Source organism: Quercus robur, chromosome 8 (assembly GCF_932294415.1).
Source record: "Quercus robur chromosome 8, dhQueRobu3.1, whole genome shotgun sequence".
NCBI classification, from domain to species: domain Eukaryota; kingdom Viridiplantae; phylum Streptophyta; class Magnoliopsida; order Fagales; family Fagaceae; genus Quercus; species Quercus robur.
In genome coordinates, this window is record NC_065541.1 from 55,700,669 (window position 1) to 55,719,393 (window position 18,725).

The window sequence follows — 18,725 nt, forward strand, 5'->3', positions numbered from 1 at the left end:
ATAGTTATGACATCATCATAAATTAGCCTTTGTTTAACAAAAAATTTATTGATAGGAAGTTCGTTGCTTTTTAGGTAAATTACAATAGGATAAAATAAAATTTTTGAATGCCCTTTTGCATCCTAAACTATGACATTTACTACACTTTGCACCTAGATGTTAAGTTTATGGTTAACTTGGATGGAAAAATATGGCACTACTTGAAAAGACTTAATTATCATTCTTCTCAATTCTTTAAAAACAAATGATAAATTATACTTTACCACTCAAAACTATATCTCTAATTACATTTTGCACCCTAAACTTATAATTTGGGTGCAAAGTGTAACAAGAGTCATAGTTTAGGGTTCAAAACGTGTATTCGAAAATTTTTGGGTACAAAGTGTAATATGAGGTATAGTTTAGAGTGGTAAAATATAATTTGCCCTTATACTTGTTTATGTTTTTTAAATTAGTTGTCATACTATTATTATTTCTCAATCTATTTATATATATATATATATATATATATATCTAAAAGCTTAAACGTAGATTTATTGTTGCTATACTCCTGTTAAGCCAACTCATCACCACGCCATTGGCTACATAATTAATTTTTTTCATATTTTTTAATTTTTACCTTTAATTTTTTTACAATATTAAATTTATATATATATATATATATATATATTGGCTTTATAAATTCATCTTAGGCGGTTTTAACTTTACATAATCATCTACTTTAATTTTGATATTGTAATCTATATAATAAATCAATGGAAAATCAAACAAAAGTATTATTTATATATATTCATCTTGGGCAGATTTAACTTTACATATTATTTTTCTCCTTCATCTTCCTTTATTTTGGTTCTTCTTATTCTCATCATCTTACTATAAATTTACCAGACTCTCCCATTTTATGCATTTTTTTCCCATACAAAAAGGTTATCTCTCTCTCTCTTTCTCTCTCTCTCTCAATTTTTTTCATTTTTTGTTGATTTTTTTTTTTTAATTTTCCCTGTATCTCTACCTTAGATTGATGAATATTTGTTTTTAGAATTCTACTTTTTAAAAATTTTCTATAAAAAAATATTCACTGCCCATAGGAGGATCTCTTACTAGAGGTTCGTTCCCTTATTGTCCTATTGTTAACTAACTCATACGTGTTCCTTGATGCAAGTATTTTTATTATTATTTATTTACAAACTAAATACTTTTAATGAATGATGTTTGATGTTGATCTGAATTGGGAAAAAATCATTTTATAATATGTCATATTTTGTGTTGTTGTCAAATTTTAGTTTATTTGGGAAAATACAAGATAATCTAGACAAGTTAATGAAGAACAGTAAGTGTAATTGAGGACAATGGTCTTTGAGCAATTTCTTTTAACTGATTGTAAATATTATGTTTAATATATTAGCGGCAAATTGTTATGTCTTTATTATATGATGTTCTTAGATGCTTAACTAATTATTTTAAACACTTACGAATATTTTATATTGTTTTTCATCTTCTTTATTTCATTAGTGTGTTCTTTGAGATTTTTAAGAAAACAAATTCTATTTTGTGTTTAAAATTATTTATTTATCTATTCATTTTTCATATGTTGGATTAGATGTTAGTTTAGATTATGACAACATTAACAGAGTACTTCTTCTTCTTTTTTTTTTTAAAAAAAAAATCTCTACTTTTTCCCCTTTGGAATTGAACTCTTGGTTTTTTTTTTTGTTTTTTTTTTATTTTTTTTTTTAGGAAAAAGAATTGCAATCTTTTATTTATTTATTGAATTGTAGTTTTGTTGAGTTTTATTAATTTTTAAGATAAGTTTCTTGGTGTTCTTGATTGTAAGGTAGAAATTTTTTGGTTTGAGAAAGTTTGTTTAAAACTAAAAGAAAGATTTTCAGATTTTATATAATTTTAAATGATATGCAAAATATTATAAATAAATTTGATTAAATAGTTAATATTTTCGCTAACTTAGATTTGGAATTCTTGCAAAAAATTGTATTGTTTTGATTTGGTACGACAAAAATTATATAAATATGTGTGTATATATATATATATGTAAGGACACGATTTGTAACGAACCATAACAATGTTGGGTTCTCACGTAAAAAGGCCTAAACAACATCATTTGTAGAGCATGGGTTTGAAAGGCTAGGTCTTGGTCACCAGGCAGTGGGTTTTTCGTGATATCCATACATGGTTAAGTCGTCTTAGCTTTGGAATTCTTGCAAAAAATTGTATTGTTTTGATTTGGTACGAAAAAAATTATATAAATATGTGTGTATATATATATATATATGTAAGGACACGATTTGTAACGAACCGTAACAATGTTGGGTTCGCACGTAAAAAGGCCCAAACAACATCATTTGTAGAGCATGGGTTTGAAAGGCTAGGCCTTAGTCACCAGGCAGTGGGTTTTTCGTGATATCCATACATGGTTAAGTCGTCTTCGCCCTAGGAGTCTTTCTCCTGGAGGCGGGCTGGGAGGTTCTGGTTTTTGGCCCTCTTTCCCAGCCCCTGCTATGAATTGTTTACTTTTCCTTTTATACTAGCCTGTGTTTTTTATCCTTCGTCCACGTGTAGGATCGACATTCCAAGACTGATACTTATCCCATCAGCCCATACCCAGAGTGGTTGGGGGTGGTTGTAAAAGCTGGAGAGTATGGCTCTGTCAGGTGCAGAGTATTGAATGGCAGTAAGGGCAGCTTTTCCTGATCGTTACACTTTCCAGCATACCCCTTTCTATTGGCACAGATATTTTAGATTTTTTCCCAAGTTGTTTCTATACCATTTTTTCCCTTTCTTCTTGTGAGATCTCGGCTGTGTCCCAAGGCTATTTCGTACTTGTATTACCGAGCTTAGGCCATCACCTTCCTCGGCTTGGGCCTTTGGACCCCAACGAATAAATGGGCCTGGCCCACGAATTATTGGGCCCCACAATATATATATTACATTTGTGATTGTCCTTATAATAAATTAAAATATGATTATAAATTACATTACTATTTATTAAATTAGTTCAAAATGAAATTATAAATAAATTTAATGAGATTGCCCTAAAAAAATTATCATGCGCAACGCGCGAGGTCCGTGACTAGTGTTTTATAGAAATTGTGAGTGTATATCTAAAAGTTATTTAATTTTTTTAGATTTTTTAAAACATTTTATTATTTTTATAAATATTATATATCATTAGTATTTTAAATAGTTATGCCATCATCACGAATTAGCCCTTGTTTAGTGAAAATTTTGATGGGATTGACGAATTAAACCTCCCTAAACAATCTCATCAAGACTAACGAGTCCGTCCTCTGAGATGAGCTAACCACATGTCCATATCATTGACGAAAGTAACGAAGCCATTCAATGCAGCCAATAATGTCCCGAGCGGTTACAAGACCAACTGTACAAACCGTTGGAAACCTCATTAAGGCCCACATTACTGAGCATAAAGCGTTGCTAAGAGAGACATTAAAGCCACATTAACAACTACAATGGATAGGGGCTATGGAAACATATATAAAGCCCTCACAGCACTAATACAAGGTACAGAGACACACCTAAAAACACTACTAGTTATTCTGATACTCTGTTATTTCCTAAAAGCTTTCTTATAATGACTTTGGTATCGAAGACGTTGTGGCAGGCACCACACTGGTGACCACCTTAAGGGAGCTATCTTACCATTTTCAAGGTGACACAGACGAAGACTCGACTCCATCTGGACACACTTACAACGATTGAGGAATTTGCACTTCATCAAATTTTATTGATTGGAACTTCGGTGCTTTTCAGGTAAATTATAATAGGATAAAATTAAATTTTCTTTCTATTTATTTTCATCTCATTATGCATGGGTGTGAGTGACTCTACCTTGGTCACGGCAAGAGCCAAGGCTTTTATCATCCTGTTGTTTGTCACTTTCACATAGACCTTGAAGAGGAAAATTTTGGGCCTACCCTAGAAAGTGACGACTGAGGCTCAGAAGGGAGGATTGCCCCTCAAGAGGGACGATCAAACCCCTGAGGGATGATCAGTCCCGAAGGGACGACCAGTCCCGGAAGGACGATCAAGCCCCAATGAGGGACGGCCCTCTAGAGGGTCGTCGGGCCAGACGATCCCTGGACAGGATGACCCATCCCCTAGGGTTTTCCCACAACTATGTGGGGCCCATCCACGCAACCTTACATAGAAATTACTTGCACATCACGACCAAAGGCATTGTCGCGCAATCAGATCTCTTATATATGGAAAGGCAATCCTGAATATCTAGGAACCCTTCACTTTACAAGAAAAATCCTATGTAACAAGGAATTTGAGTCAGCTCTCTACCACTATATAAACCTCCAGTCTAACCTTTCTTGAGGTACGTGAATTCTCCCTAGCTCTTGCACTCTTGAGTTCTTGGAGATTCTTCTTTCACTGACTTAACCTTCGAAAGGTATTTGGTCGGTACCCCATCGATGCCCTTTAATTGGTTCTTCTCTTTTGTTCTCTAGGTACACCCATTGGCATGTGTGTGGACGATCAACTCACTAATGATTTTTGTGCATCATCAATTGGCGCCGTCTGTGGGAACGTGTGATAAGCCATATCGCCATTTCAAAGACAGAGTTTTATGGTCCAGACGCGATCAATGGCCACCACCAACCAAGAGACCGAGAACCCGTCCATTGCATTAGAGAGGCAGGTACAAACCCTGGCCGCAACAGTTGAACGACTCATTCAACGGAACCACGAGTTAGAACAGTAGAATGATCGGGAGTCAAATGATCGAAACCATGAGCAGAATAGGGACGAACACAACAATGATCGTCCTCCAATGAATAACCATCAAGAGAGGGACGACCAAAAGGAAAGCAATGCCATCAGTACGAGCAACCAACAGGATACCAGTCGTCCCTTCGAGTTGGAGGTCGACGCATTGTGCATGGCACAAAAGATGCAGGTGATGAAAGAAAAGATGAATATGATGATGAATGCCATGAAGGGTCGGGTGTCCACTAGCTTGGACGAATTAGTCCATCGTACCAACTCTCCTTTCACTGCATCGGTCACATCTTTCCCCCTTCCAACCAAGTTCAAAATTCCTCAAGTGAATGCCTACGATGGATCAAGGGACCCCTTTTGACCACCTGGAATCATTCAAAACCCTCATGCATCTGCAAAGGGTTCTGAACGAGATCATGTGCAGAGCCTTCCCCATCACTCTCAAAGGACCAGCTTGAGTATGGTTCAACAAGATAACTCCCAATACCATCTCAACCTTCAAGGAATTGAGTGGGATTTTCGTCACACATTTCATTGGAGGTCAGCGATACAAGAGTTCCTTGGTAAGCCTCCTAAACATCAAGCAGCGGGACGACAAGAGCTTGAGGTCCTATGTCACTCGATTCAATAAGGAGGCACTACTAATCAACAAAGCCAATGATAAGGTCTTGCTCATTGCCTTCACCAACAGACTCCAATCCGGGAAGTTCCTATTCTCGGTTTACAAGAATGACCTGAAGACCATGGGTGACATGTTGTACCAAGCCACGAAGTATATGAATGCTGAGGATGCTGTGATTGCTAGAGGGGGCAGACTAAAGAAGCGAGAGAAGCATAACGATCCCCGTCCGGAGTGGGGAAGGAAGGTAGCCAAAATAGGCGATAAAAGGGACGAACGAAGGTCAAGGCCCCCACCAAGACGAATGGCCAACTTCACTCCACTCAACGCCCTACTCGATCAGGTCCTGATGCAAATCAGGGACGACTCCACTTTGGCATGGCCCGATAAGCTAAAGGGCGACTTAATCAAAAGACCAAGGAATAAGTATTACCGCGACCATGGGCATGACACCTCTAATTGCTATGACCTAAAGCAACAAATAGAAGCCTTCATTAGATAAGGAAAATTGCAACAGTTTGTAAGGCGAGAAAGGGCAAGAGAAAACCCACTAAAGGACCAAGAGCCAAACTGATAGGTTGAGGAGCGACCTAAGGCACCACTTGGAGAAATAAGAGTGATCATCGTAGGAGGCACAATGATCGGATCCTCAAGGAAAGCAAGGAAGACATACCTATGGATGGTACAAAATGTCCAACTCATCGGTCATCCGCCCAAGCTTTCCCGAATGGATGATCCAATGATCAGCTTCATTGAGAAGGATGCCCGACGGGTCCATCACCCACATAACAATGCCTTGGTAATCAATCTAACCATTGCGAACTCCAATACCCGACGAGTTCTAGTGGACAACGAAAGCTCAGCCGACATCCTCTACTACCTAGCCTTCCAACAAATGAGGATCGGTAGGGAACGACTCACACCATCAGACGCCCCTCTGGTGGGCTTCGGTGGAATGAAGGTCATGCCCGTTAAATCCGTCATGTTGCCAGTCATCATCAACACCTATCCTCAGCAAATCATAAGGGATGTCACTTTCTTGGTAGTGGATTGTTCGTCAACTTACAATGCCATCATAAGGTGATCAACGCTCAATGCATGGAGGGCAGCTACATCCATATATCACCTACTACTAAAATTATCAACGGAGTATAGGATAGGAGAGACCCGAGGGGATCAGGTGGCAGCTCGGGAATGCTATGTAGCCATGCTGAAGATGGACGAACAAGTGACCACCATGAACATTGAAGAGCGACGGGTAAATGTAGAACCAATGGAGGGATTGGAGACCATCTCCTTAGACGAAGGACACCCGAATTGGGTAACTCGCATCAGCATGCAGGCCAGCCCTTCGATTCGGGATGGGCTAATCCTTTTCCTAAGGAACAACCTGGACATTTCTGCTTGGAGCCATGAAGATATGCCTGGGATCGACCCGAGCATCATGGTCCACTAGCTCAATGTTTCCCCATCCTTTCTGCCCGTTTGCCAAAGGAAATGGGTCTTCACTTAAGAAAGGGACAATGCCATAGCCGAAGAGTTTCGTAAGCTGTTGGACGCAGGCTTCATTAGAGAGATTTACTACCCCGAATGGTTGGCCAATGTGGTCATGGTCAAGAAAGCAAATGGGAAGTGGAGAATGTGCATGGATTTCACTAACCTAAATAAAGCTTGTCTAAAGGATAGCTACCCCCTCCCACGGATCGACCTCTTTGTTGATTCAACAGCTGGGCACCAGTTGTTAAGCTTTATGGATGCTTTCTCTAGTTACAACCAGATCAAGCTTGAGGACGGACCAAGAGAAGACATCATTCGTCACTAGCCAAGGCCTTTTTTGCTATAAGGTCATGCCCTTAGATTAAAGAATGCAGGGGCAACATACCAAAGGATTGTGAAAAAAATGTTCATCCAACAGATCGAATGGAAAGTTGAGGTATACGTAGACGACATGTTGGTGAAAAGCAAAAAAAAAGGATCACCTGTACGATCTTAGAGAGACATTCGAAACTCTTCGCCTTTACAGAATGAAGCTCAATCGCAACAAATGTGTCTTCGGGGTATCGTCAAGAAAGTTTCTTGGCTTCATGGTGTCCCAACGTGGCGTCGAAGCTAACCTTGATAAGATCCAAGCAATCCTAGAGATAAGCCCCCCAAAGAACATTAAGGAGGTACAAAGCCTGAACGGAAGAGTCACGGCACTCAACAGATTCGTCTCGCAGGCAATGGACAAATGCTTGCCATTCTTCAGAATTCTAAAGAAAGCATTTGAATGGACCAATGAATGTCAGAACGCATTCGAAGAGTTGAAAGCATACCTAGCATCCCCACCACTCCTAAGTCCATCCAAACCCAATGAAGAACTCTTCCTGTACCTGGCCGTATCCTCCACGGCCGACAGTTTAGCCTTGATTCGAGAAGAAGATCGCATACAATTGCCCATGTACTATATCAACCGAGCATTAAGGGGAGCGGAAGAAAGATATCCCCCCATGGAAAAGTTATCCTTCGCTTTGATCACAATAGCCCGCAAGCTCAAGCCATACTTCCAAGCCCATACCATAATAGTTCAAACCAGACAAGCCTCTTTGGAAGACAATGGATAATCCAGATGCCGCCGGATGATTGGTACTATAGGCGATAGAGCTGAGCAAATTTGACATAGAGTACAGCCCGAGGACCGCGATCAAGGCCTAGGCCTTAGCTGACTTCATCGCAAAATTCATGACAGGCGAGATCGGTAACTGAGGGGCAACCCCTTGGAAGGTTCAAACGAATGGATCGTCCAACAAACAAGCTGGAGGGATCGAAATGGCCCTTCAATCCCCCGAAGGGGATATCATCGAATGCGCTGTCCTACTCCAATTCCCAACAACTAATAATGAGGATGAATACGAAGCCATTCTCACGGGCCTTGATCTGGCCAAAGCAGCTGGGGCCATATCAATGGGGATTACGAAGCTAAGGGCAGACGAATGAAAATGTATCTCAGCCTTATTAGGAGGCAGACGATTCAAACCTAGGTAAAATGCTTACAAGTCCCGAGAGGAGAAAAAGAACACGCTGACCAATTGGCCAAAGCTGCATCCGCGGAACACATTACGATTGATCGATGGATCCTATCCTTCGTTCAACAGTCCCCTGCCATTGAGGAGTTGGAGATACTGATGATTCCATGGGGCGTTGACTGGACTACTCTGATCGTCACTTACCTTAAGAACAGGACACTTCCTGAAGATCGAGATGAATCCCGACGATTGAAAGTTTGGGCAGCACGCTTCGTGCTGATAGCGGATGTACTATACAAGAGAGGTTTCTCCCTACCATACCTAAGGTGTTTAATCCTCGACAAAGCAGACTACGTCATGAGGGAAGTCCATGAAGGGGTGTGCGGAAAACACTTAGGAGCACGATCATTAGTCCACAAGCTCATACGAGCAGAGTACTATTGGCCTACAATACAGAAGAATGCACAATCCTATGTAAAAGCATGTGACAAGTGCCAACGCTTCAGCAATGTCATAAGGCAACCGTCCAAACCACTCACCTCAATGAATGCCTATGGCCTTTCTCTCAATGGGGATTGGACATCATAGGACCCTTTTCTATGGCGATGCAACAACTCAAGTTCCTAGTTGTGGGGATCGACTACTTCACCAAATGGGTAGAGGCAAAACCACTAGCAACCATCATGGAGAAGAATGTCCATAGCTTCGTCTGGAAGAGTATCATCTGCCAGTTTAGGATTCCTAGGGTCATCATCTCTGACAATGGCAAACAGTTCAACAACGACGCGTTTAGAAACTTTTGCAATCAATTAGGGATCAAAAACCACTACTCTTCACTCGCCCACCCACAAGCCAATGGGCAAGTTGAGGTTACAAACTGATCCTTGCTCAAACTGATCAAAACTCAACTGGAGGGGACAAAGGGGATATGGCCAGACGAGCTACCAAGCTTCTTATGGGCATATGGAACAACCGCTCGAACACCCACAGGAGAAATGCCATTCTATCTAGCATTCAGGAGTAAGGCTATCATCCCCACAGAAGTGGGAATAGTAAGCTACAGGATAGCCCACCATAACGAAGGGAAAAACGAAGAAGGGATCCATCTGCACTTAGATCTACTGGACGAGGTAAGGGTGGCCACTGAACAACGAATGACCTGATACCAAGACCTCATGGCCAAACACTATAACACCAAGGTAAAGCCTCGACACTTCAACATCGGGGACCTTATCTTGAGGAAAGTGACCACGACCACCAAAGATCCCACGCAAGGGAAGTTAGGACCCAATTGGGAAGGCCCATACAGAATCATTGATTACAACAAGAAGGGTACCTACTACTTGGAGACACTCGATGAACAAAGGCTACACCATCCTTGGAATATTGACCACCTCAGGAGATACTATCAGTAGTACACTAGCAGCAACTTATGTTATCACTTATGTTATTGCTTTCCTTTTTGTCTAAGTAGTTGACACACCAACTTTTTGGCTGATCAGACAACAAGTTATCAACATTTTTATTCAGTTATTTTTAAGGGAATTATTATTTTCTACAAATGAGGAAAGGCTTATAAAAACTGTAGCCCTATTTCAGGGGTAGACAGAAGATCAAGGATGCCCTCGTGTACCTGATCCAATCCTAAGTCCTACCTAAGGGTTGGATAGACGATCAAGGATGCCCTCGTGCACCTGATCAAACTTAACCTGATCAAATCCTAAGTCCTATCTAATGGATGGATAGACGATCAAGGATGCCCTCGTGCACCTGATCAAACTTAACCTGATCAAATCCTAAGTCCTACCTAATGGATGGATAGACGATCAAGGATGGCCTTGTGCACCTGATCAAATCCTAAGTCCTTAGGCAAATCCTAAGTCCTACCTAAGGGATGGGTAGACGATCAAGGATGCCCTCGTGCACCTGATCCAATCTTAAGTCCTACCTAAAGGTTGGACAAGGGTTGGACCAACGATCAAGGATTTCCTCGCGCACTTGATTAAATCCTAAGTCCTACTTAAAGATTGGACAGACGATCAAGGATGCCCTCGTGCACCTGATCAGATCCTAAGTCTGACCTAAGGGATGGACAAAGGATTAAGGATGCCCTCATGCACTTGATCCAATCCTAAGTCCTACCTAAGGGTTGGACCGACGACCAAGGATGCCCTTGCACACCTGATCAAATCTTGAGTCCTACCCAAAGGTTAGACAGATGATCAAGGATGCCCTTACGCATCTGGTCAAATCCTAAGTCCTACATGAGGGATAGATAGATGATCAAGGATGCCCTCGTGCACCTGTCCAAGTCCTAAGTCCTACCTAGGGATTGGACGTTAACATACTTAATTTTTGCCAAAATCCAAAATGGGGTAACCTAACAGCTGGGGGGGCAAAAGGTATTAGATGAGATGACCCACGAATCATCAGACTTAAGTAGCCAACAAAGAAATAAAAACAGCGAAATCGACAATTCCACAATAAACTATGGTAAACCGACGACTCAATAATGGACTATGGTGAACCGACGATTTAATAAAAATTGTAATAAACTAACGATTCAAAAGTCAAAGTAAACCGATGAACATCAACACTTGCGCAAAATATGTTATAAAAGGTTAAAGTATGAGATGTCAGCCCAAAACAAGGGGCAAAGATAAAGTTAATGCCCAAAACAAAGGGACATCATTGTTCTTAACTTACAAACAAAAGCTGATAAAAAAAGGAATACAAGTAAAAATTTCTTTTAAGGACCAACAGGAGGATCATCACTTTACACTAGAGGGTTCACTAGATCGTCAACCACCCCACCTGGCCCTTCGGTCACTTCCACCTCTTTGTCAGTCTCCACATCCTCAGGAATTGGCTTAGCAGTAGGAGTCGTCAGGGCAGTAAGCCTAATCTGGATTTGGGAGAAGTCCAGGTCTGGGAACATAAGGATAGCCTGGTTTCAAAAGTCCTCGAAACCATCCCATAGTAACCCTTCATTTTATTGAAGTAGGGTTGAGATCCCTGATACTCCACAATGGCCTCCTCTTTCACCTTTCCCATATGCTCATGGAGTGTAGCCACTTCGGACTTTAGAAGAGCATTCTCCTTTACCAGATCGTCGGCCTGATAGGTCATCCAGCCCAGCTTAGCCTTTAGATCAACCACCTCTTAGCCAAGGGTCCGAGAAGATTCCTTGAATTTCTTTAAGGCATTTGCTTCGGACCTTATGCACTCCTTCAAGCATTTAATCGACGCCTTCCTAGATGCACAATGGACCTGTAAAGCCCGCATCCTCACCAAGCCCTAAGTAAGACCAGAGTCGCCTAAAGGGTCGGTCTCATGCTCCAAGCACTCGTCCAGATCAGCGTCTCGAACGATGGAGCAGGCAGTGTCTACGACATACTCCTTATCCTTCACTAGCAAGGGAAGGGGAGGAGGAACGACCTGGCCCTAGGAGGTTATGAAACCCTTCCCAACTCCATGACAAGGAGCATCAGCAGCCACCTCGCGCACCTCTGGACGAATGGATGGAACACCGGTGCCCTTGCTCAACGACTGAACGTCAGGGGTGTGCTTCCTCTTCTTGAAGGCATGAGGAGTTTGGGCCGACGACCCCTCGCCTTGGGCTCTCAAGGCAACGAGCTTCTTAATCTCTTCCTGTCTGTTTTTTGCTGCTTGCTTATTCTTTGATGACTCCATCTCTGAAACTGACGGGTAAGTTAGAAAGTGCACGGGTCCAAGGTAAAACAAAATAAGCATGACGAATGAAAGAAAAGCACTTACGAATTCTCAAAAAGCAATCTAGTTGTCGGGCTTCCTTAGTAGGGACGGGTCCACCACAATAGGCATGAAGCTTGTCCAAATTAACAAGCTTCTTCCAAGACCTCTCCTCAAAGAGAATCTCAAAACCCTATCCAAAAAGGCCTCTTGCTCAGGGAGGATCGTCAGGCAAGCTTTGGTTGAAACAAAACAAAAAGTTAGTCAGTTCAACAATAAATGTCTACCGACGATCTACATAGACCAACGACCCAAGAAGAGACTGACGACTCACCAAACTTAAGTAATTGCCCCCAAGAATGGTCGTAAAAAGACCCTACACTATTCCACTCGTAGGGACGACAAACCCAATTAACCCCCTACACAAAGAAAAACCTGGCCTTCCACTGACGATTAGAATCAAGCATGTTAGATATCAGCCTTAGGGAAGCCCGACAACACACAAAGTTGTAAAAACCCTTGGATCGGGGAATTTCCTAGGGTTTGTAGCAATGGAAAAAGTCCTCCAAAGTGAGGGAACGGTTGCCCCCACTAAGTTGTCCCCATAGCACCTTAACCTCGATGAAGATCCTCCAAGCATTCGAGGCTATTTGACTAACAGACACACCTAGGTAGGAGGCTAATTGATGATGCATGGTGGAGAGAGGTAGACAAAGCCCCGCTATGAAAGCAGCCTTGTGAAAGCCTACGTCAGATGACTTCCCGTCGTAACACTTCTCTCCTAAATCACCCTTCCTAATAGGCACATTGTCAGGTATCTAAAAACGAGGTCTTAGCTTGCCAAAGACCTCGTCACTCATATCTACGAGAAAATCATGGATGGACCAATTTTCGGGCAGAATGACCTCTCGTGGTTGTCGCCCCGATGAGCTGGCCTCCCTCGAAGAGGATTCTGAGGACGAACTCCTATCGAATACCGACAAGTCGTCGGAATAATACTCGAGCCTAGGACTAGACAAGTCGACGGGGTACGCTCACTCGTCACTTCATTATCTCCAGACATCCCTCACCTACAAGTGATGAATGAAAACTAAGATTCTACTCCGCTTCCTATGTCCACAAATTGACCCAAAAAAAAAAAAAAAAGGGAAAGTGGAAAGAAAAAATAGACAACAAAAATCGACGAACAAGGGATACCAACGAACAAGTGATACCGACGAATCAAGCAAGACCAACAATTGAGCTCTAGGATTGAAATGGAAGAACTTTCGGATAATGAGGACAATAACGGCATTAGGCTATTTATAGGACGACATGGCACAGAAAATGAAGCGTTGCAATGCTTGATTCCACGAGTCAAAAGGTGACACGTGTCAATAGCCCTGTTAGAAAGACATAATTTCCCCTATTCATTACACGCATTTATGACAACTTCGCAACCTGTCAACCATCCTGACGACTCACAGATTGGGGGGCAGCTGATGAGGAAAATATCAGACCTACCCTAGAAAGGGACGACTAAGGGTCAGAAGGGAGGATCGTCCTTCAAGAGGGACGATCAAACCCCTGAGGGATGATCAATCCTAAAGGGACAACCAATCCTAGAGGGACGATCAGGCCCTAATGAGGAACAGCCCTCCAGAGGGTCGTCAGGCCAAATGATCCCTAGACTGGACGACCCATCCCCTTAGGTTTTCCCATAGCTATGTGGGGCTCATCCACTCAACTTTACATGGAAATTACTTGCATATCATGACCAAAGGCATTACTGCGCAATCAGATCTTTTATATATGGAAAGGTAATCCCGAATATTTGGGAACCCTTCTCTCTACAAGGAAAATCCTCTGTATCAAGGAATTCAAATCAGCTCTCTATCACTATATAAACCTCCAGCCTAACCTTTCTTGAGATACGTGAATTCTCCCTAACTCTTGCACTCTTGAGTTCTTGGAAATTCTTCTTTCACTAACTTAACCTTTGGAGAGTCTTTGGTCGATACCACAACGGTATCCTTTGTTGGTTCTTCTCTTTTGTTCTTCAGATACACTTATTGGCACGTGTGTGAACGATCAACTCACTGACGATTGTTGTACATCATCAGACCCATATTGTTTTTCCACTATTTACATATACCATATCAAAATATTGACAAAGTTATAGTCTTTGATTTTCTCTTCCAAAGAGAGCTGCAAATGGTTGAAAGTTGAAACGTTCTGGAGGTACGGCGTCCCATGGAAATACTTCGTCCTCATCGCAGCCTCGTGATTTGACTAAACTTGGTCAAACTGTATTCTTTAATGCAACGTAACAAGTCCGTTGACTTCATCTCAATCCCAAAACCAGTTCAAGCAAAACCAGTTCACCAAATCTTTTCCACAGCTACTCCTTTGTTTTCTCTCCTATATAAGTGCACCACCTCTCAATTTCTTCTTGCTTCATTCCTCTCTCTCTCTCTCTCTCTCTCATAGTAGTTACTTTGTGATCCCAAGCTTTATATTTTGTGGTTTCCAAATTAGTACATTCTAGTAAGTCATTTATTTCTTGATATTATTTAAATTCTACAAGCACCTATATATTCTTAAAATTTTTATCATTACAAATTTTCTCTTTAAAGATATATAGTAGCTTTAATCAGCCATGTCACCAGGAATGAGTTTGGCAGGTAAAAATGAGTCATTAGAAAGAGAATTCCAAAAAGGAGTGAAACATTTATGTGAGAGAGGAATAAAAAGTGTTCCAAGCAAGTACATATTGCCAGTCCTTGACCAACCCAATTCAGGGAAAGGAATTTCTAGTGCTAGTAACTCCAATCTAAAGTTACCCGTTATTGATTTTGCAAAGTTGCAAGGCTCAAATAGATCCCATGCTGTCAACTCCCTCAGAAAAGCTTGCGAAGAATTTGGTTTCTTCCAGGTATAGTCTTTAAGTTTTCCTCAAATATATCTTCAAGGCCTTAAAGACATGCATGCATGCCACAATGAAATATGCTTTTCTTTAACTTCTTATTCGATTTGATGCAGTTGGTAAACCATGACATTCCAAGGGATGTGATTGAAAACATGGTTGATGTAAGTAAAAGGTTCTTTGAGCTCCCATTTGAGGAGAGATCAAAGTACATGTTAACTGATATGAATTCAGCAGTCAGGTATGGGACAAGCTTCAACCAGAATAAAGATGCTGTCTTTTGTTGGAGAGACTTCTTAAAGCTAAGCTGCCATCACTTGTCCGATGTTCTTCCTCTTTGGCCCTCTTCTCCTATGGACCTAAGGTGATCATCATAATTGTACTCTTATTTGCTTTCATCCACAAACACATGCACCAGTTGGTTACTAGCTTAGGTACTAATTTTATTTGCTAATTGCAAAAGTCAATTGTGTTTATTATTATTAACAAATATAACTTTTCAATATTTGAATAGGCAAGCTGTGATTAACTATTCGAACAATACTAAATTCTTGTATCAAATGCTAACGGAGGCTATCCTAGAGAGCCTAGGATTGGTGGATACTAATAACAATGAGAAAGAAAATAATGAATTAGAAGAATTCAAAGACGGAAGCCATCTCATTGTGATAAATTGCTATCCAGCGTGCCCTGAACCTGATTTGACACTAGGTATGCCACCCCATTCGGACTATGGCCTACTCACACTTCTTCTCCAAGATGAAGTTGAGGGTCTTCAAATACAACATGAAGGAAGATGGGTGACAGTCGAACCACTTCCTGATTCATTGGTTGTCAACATCGGTGACCATCTTGAGGTTGGTAAATATTAATCAAATTATTCAAATCCGTGTAGGAATTTTTTTTTTAAAAAAATTATGAAATTCAGTAAGTAAGGAATTTCATGCTCTATATATCTTTTGCAGGAACTTTAAAAATTAATAATAACTTCTTTATTTACTAATAATCATTCACCATATAAATAGTTTGTAAAAAAATTTATAAAATAATTTTCAACTCTAGTATTTTTCTTTAGATAATGATAATAGCTAATCAATCTTCATCTTTAATTTTTTTATTTTTTTTACATTGTTTGACAGATATTTAGCAATGGAATATACAAGAGTGTACTTCATAGGGTTCTTGTCAATCCTTCAAAGTCACGAATTTCCATTGCTTCATTGCATAGCCTGCCATTCAACAACGTGGTTCAGCCGTCACCGAAACTCATCGATGAAGACAATCCAAGGCATTACAAGGATACAGACTTTGCCACTTTTCTTGACTATAATTCTTCCTGTGAACCCAAGGAAAAGAGTTTCCTGGAGTCCAGGAAACTGACTTGATGGGGGACAAGTCTACGCAGTTTGATTTTTCCAGCACCGACCGGTGTGTAGCAAAGATTATCAGGATGTGAGAAATTTCTAGATAACTGGCTTTTGAATATTACGGTATAATAAAAGCATATACTTTTATGTTCATGATTGAGAATCTAGTCTACTGATACTATTCACAATCTTTTTTTTTTTTTTTTTGAGAAACTACTAGTCTCACAATCTTAATCAAGTCATCCAAATGAAAAAAATAGAAATAATGAAAGTACAATAAACCTTCATCACCACCAATTCTTTGACCTCACATATATATTAGGGTAGTCATCACATCCCCTTATATATCTCCTTTCATATATAGTTAAAATCTCGTCTTTTTTGAGGGTGGTTTGAGCGAAGGTGATCAGTAGCTTAGCTTTAAAGCTGATCCTCATCAGTGTCAAAACTTGTGAGGGCATGGTCTCGAGTGGTACCTCTCCTTCTCAGCCAATGAAATAGAAGACCAACCTTTTTCCAACATCTTCGATCGGTAACCATGAATCTGTTATGTTGGAGCAGCCAAGGGCTTAAGAACCTTCAGGTAATTTAAGTCCTACGTGATTATGTGAAGGAGAAGGCTCCCAAAGTTGTGTTCCTAATAGAGACAATGCTAGATGAGAACTTAAACTAGGTTTTCAAAGTGCTTTTTGTAAAAATAACGACTCGAGGGACTCAAATGAGTCACAAAGTGATGACTTAGCTAATAATATTTTTAACCAAAAAAAAAGAAACTAATAATATTTTACCCTCTAAATCGATAGTTTTACAATATTGCAGTTGCTACTTCTTTATTTAAGGAAAAAAAAAATTAAATATATCTTTATTTCATAAAAAATTCAAATTATAAAATAATTAAATAAATAAATAAAGAAAATTTTAATGTTTCTTCTCCTAGTTATAAACATGAAAAAATTACATTGCCATGAGACCATGAGCCCATGATTCTTCGTAACATTTTAAAAATGAAATAACATGAAGAGCTTGACATTAAACCCTTGATATATAGGAATTAACGGCCTTTCATGTTATGAACCCTTGATAAAAAGTTATGTTACAAGATGAAAATATGTTGGGCACCTATCCCCAGCCTAAGTTGGTCTTATATATAGGAATTAACAGCCTTTCATGTCAGGAACCATGCAATTTATCCGAAAATCTCATTTAAAGCATAAAAGCATAAAATAAAATGAAAAGAAAGAAATCATTCATGAAAAAATCTAGAATCAAAGAACAATTGGCTAGTCCATGTGAGATGATGAAATCTAAATTGATGGATAATCAACATTCATTTTTCAGCAAATTATAGGTCATGTGATTCATTTGCATGCATGTTACAACTTATCATGCTATCTAGGGGTGTCCACAAGTTGAGTCAGATTGAGTTTGGAGTGCACTTGGCACTCGTTGACTTGACAACTTTGGGTGTTGAATTAAGCACCCACTGCCAATTGTGGGTACACGGGTCTTTGATTGCTATGACTTAGTAATTCCACTGGTTAGATCAGTCGAAGCAACTAGATTTAGTTGAGATTGGATTAATCATAGCATAATTACCATGTCTAACAGAGACTCGTTGAATATCACCAGAATTGATCAAGACCTTACTAGAAACCTGACCAGATATGGCATGCAAAGTCTTTTTAAAGCGTTAAAGCTAGGATTGCCTTTATCCAAACCCTTTCACCCTCGATGAGCAAATCTCAAATTTATGTGAAGGGGGGCATGACTAAGGAGAGGACATAAAGTAAAACGTTTGCAAAAGTTTAAGAATGAAAAACAAAACTTTTAAAGTTTGAGGATAAAAATGAAATTTTTAATAAAGATGACAAATGAAAACAACATTTTAGCCTAGCTTTTATGTTCTCTCTCAAGTTGTCAATATGTATTATGTACTATAATGATTGGTATTTTTCATATCGCTCACTGAGCTGGTACAAATACACCAATCTATATTCTATACAACTTGTATCAATTATATTGGGATTTTTCAGTTATTTTGGCCAATAATAATATTCCAGCCAGTATTGTTCTTCTACTTATCAATCTGCCAACACTTTTTTCATATTAAAGCTCAATAATGAATCAACATAAACCCAAATAATTAGATTCAAATTCATATGAAAACACTAAATCCGAAAAAGGTGGGGAGGGTGGGGGAAATACGGAGAAGGCATCTTCTTCCCATGATCTGAAGATTCTAAATTCAAAACTCACCAAAGAACAAAAAATCAAAAGACGAATTAACAACTCTTTTTAGCAAGGAAGAAAAAATTCAACTATTTTTTTCTTCTTCCTTTTTGGGTTTATTTCCC

At 39.9% G+C, this 18,725-nt stretch overlaps 1 protein-coding gene across 1 annotated transcript; it reads left to right on the forward strand.

Annotated features, from left to right (window-relative positions):
- Positions 1-14,529: 14,529 nt before the first annotated feature.
- Positions 14,530-16,525, forward strand: LOC126697146 (probable 2-oxoglutarate-dependent dioxygenase SLC1). The gene is made up of 4 exons (XM_050394014.1): positions 14,530-15,013; positions 15,121-15,368; positions 15,519-15,861; positions 16,144-16,525. Exons 1-4 carry the CDS (start codon positions 14,738-14,740, stop codon positions 16,387-16,389), a joined length of 1,113 nt encoding a protein of 370 aa, XP_050249971.1. The 5' UTR covers positions 14,530-14,737; the 3' UTR covers positions 16,390-16,525.
- Positions 16,526-18,725: the final 2,200 nt, after the last annotated feature.

Coding starts and splice junctions, on each gene's coding strand:
- LOC126697146 (XM_050394014.1), top strand. CDS start 14,738: ATGTCACCAGGAATGAGTTTGGCAGGTAAAAATGAGTCATTAGAAAGA. Junction 15,014..15,120: donor AAGAATTTGGTTTCTTCCAG/GTATAGTCTTTA, acceptor GATTTGATGCAG/TTGGTAAACCATGACATTCC. Junction 15,862..16,143: donor ACATCGGTGACCATCTTGAG/GTTGGTAAATAT, acceptor ATTGTTTGACAG/ATATTTAGCAATGGAATATA.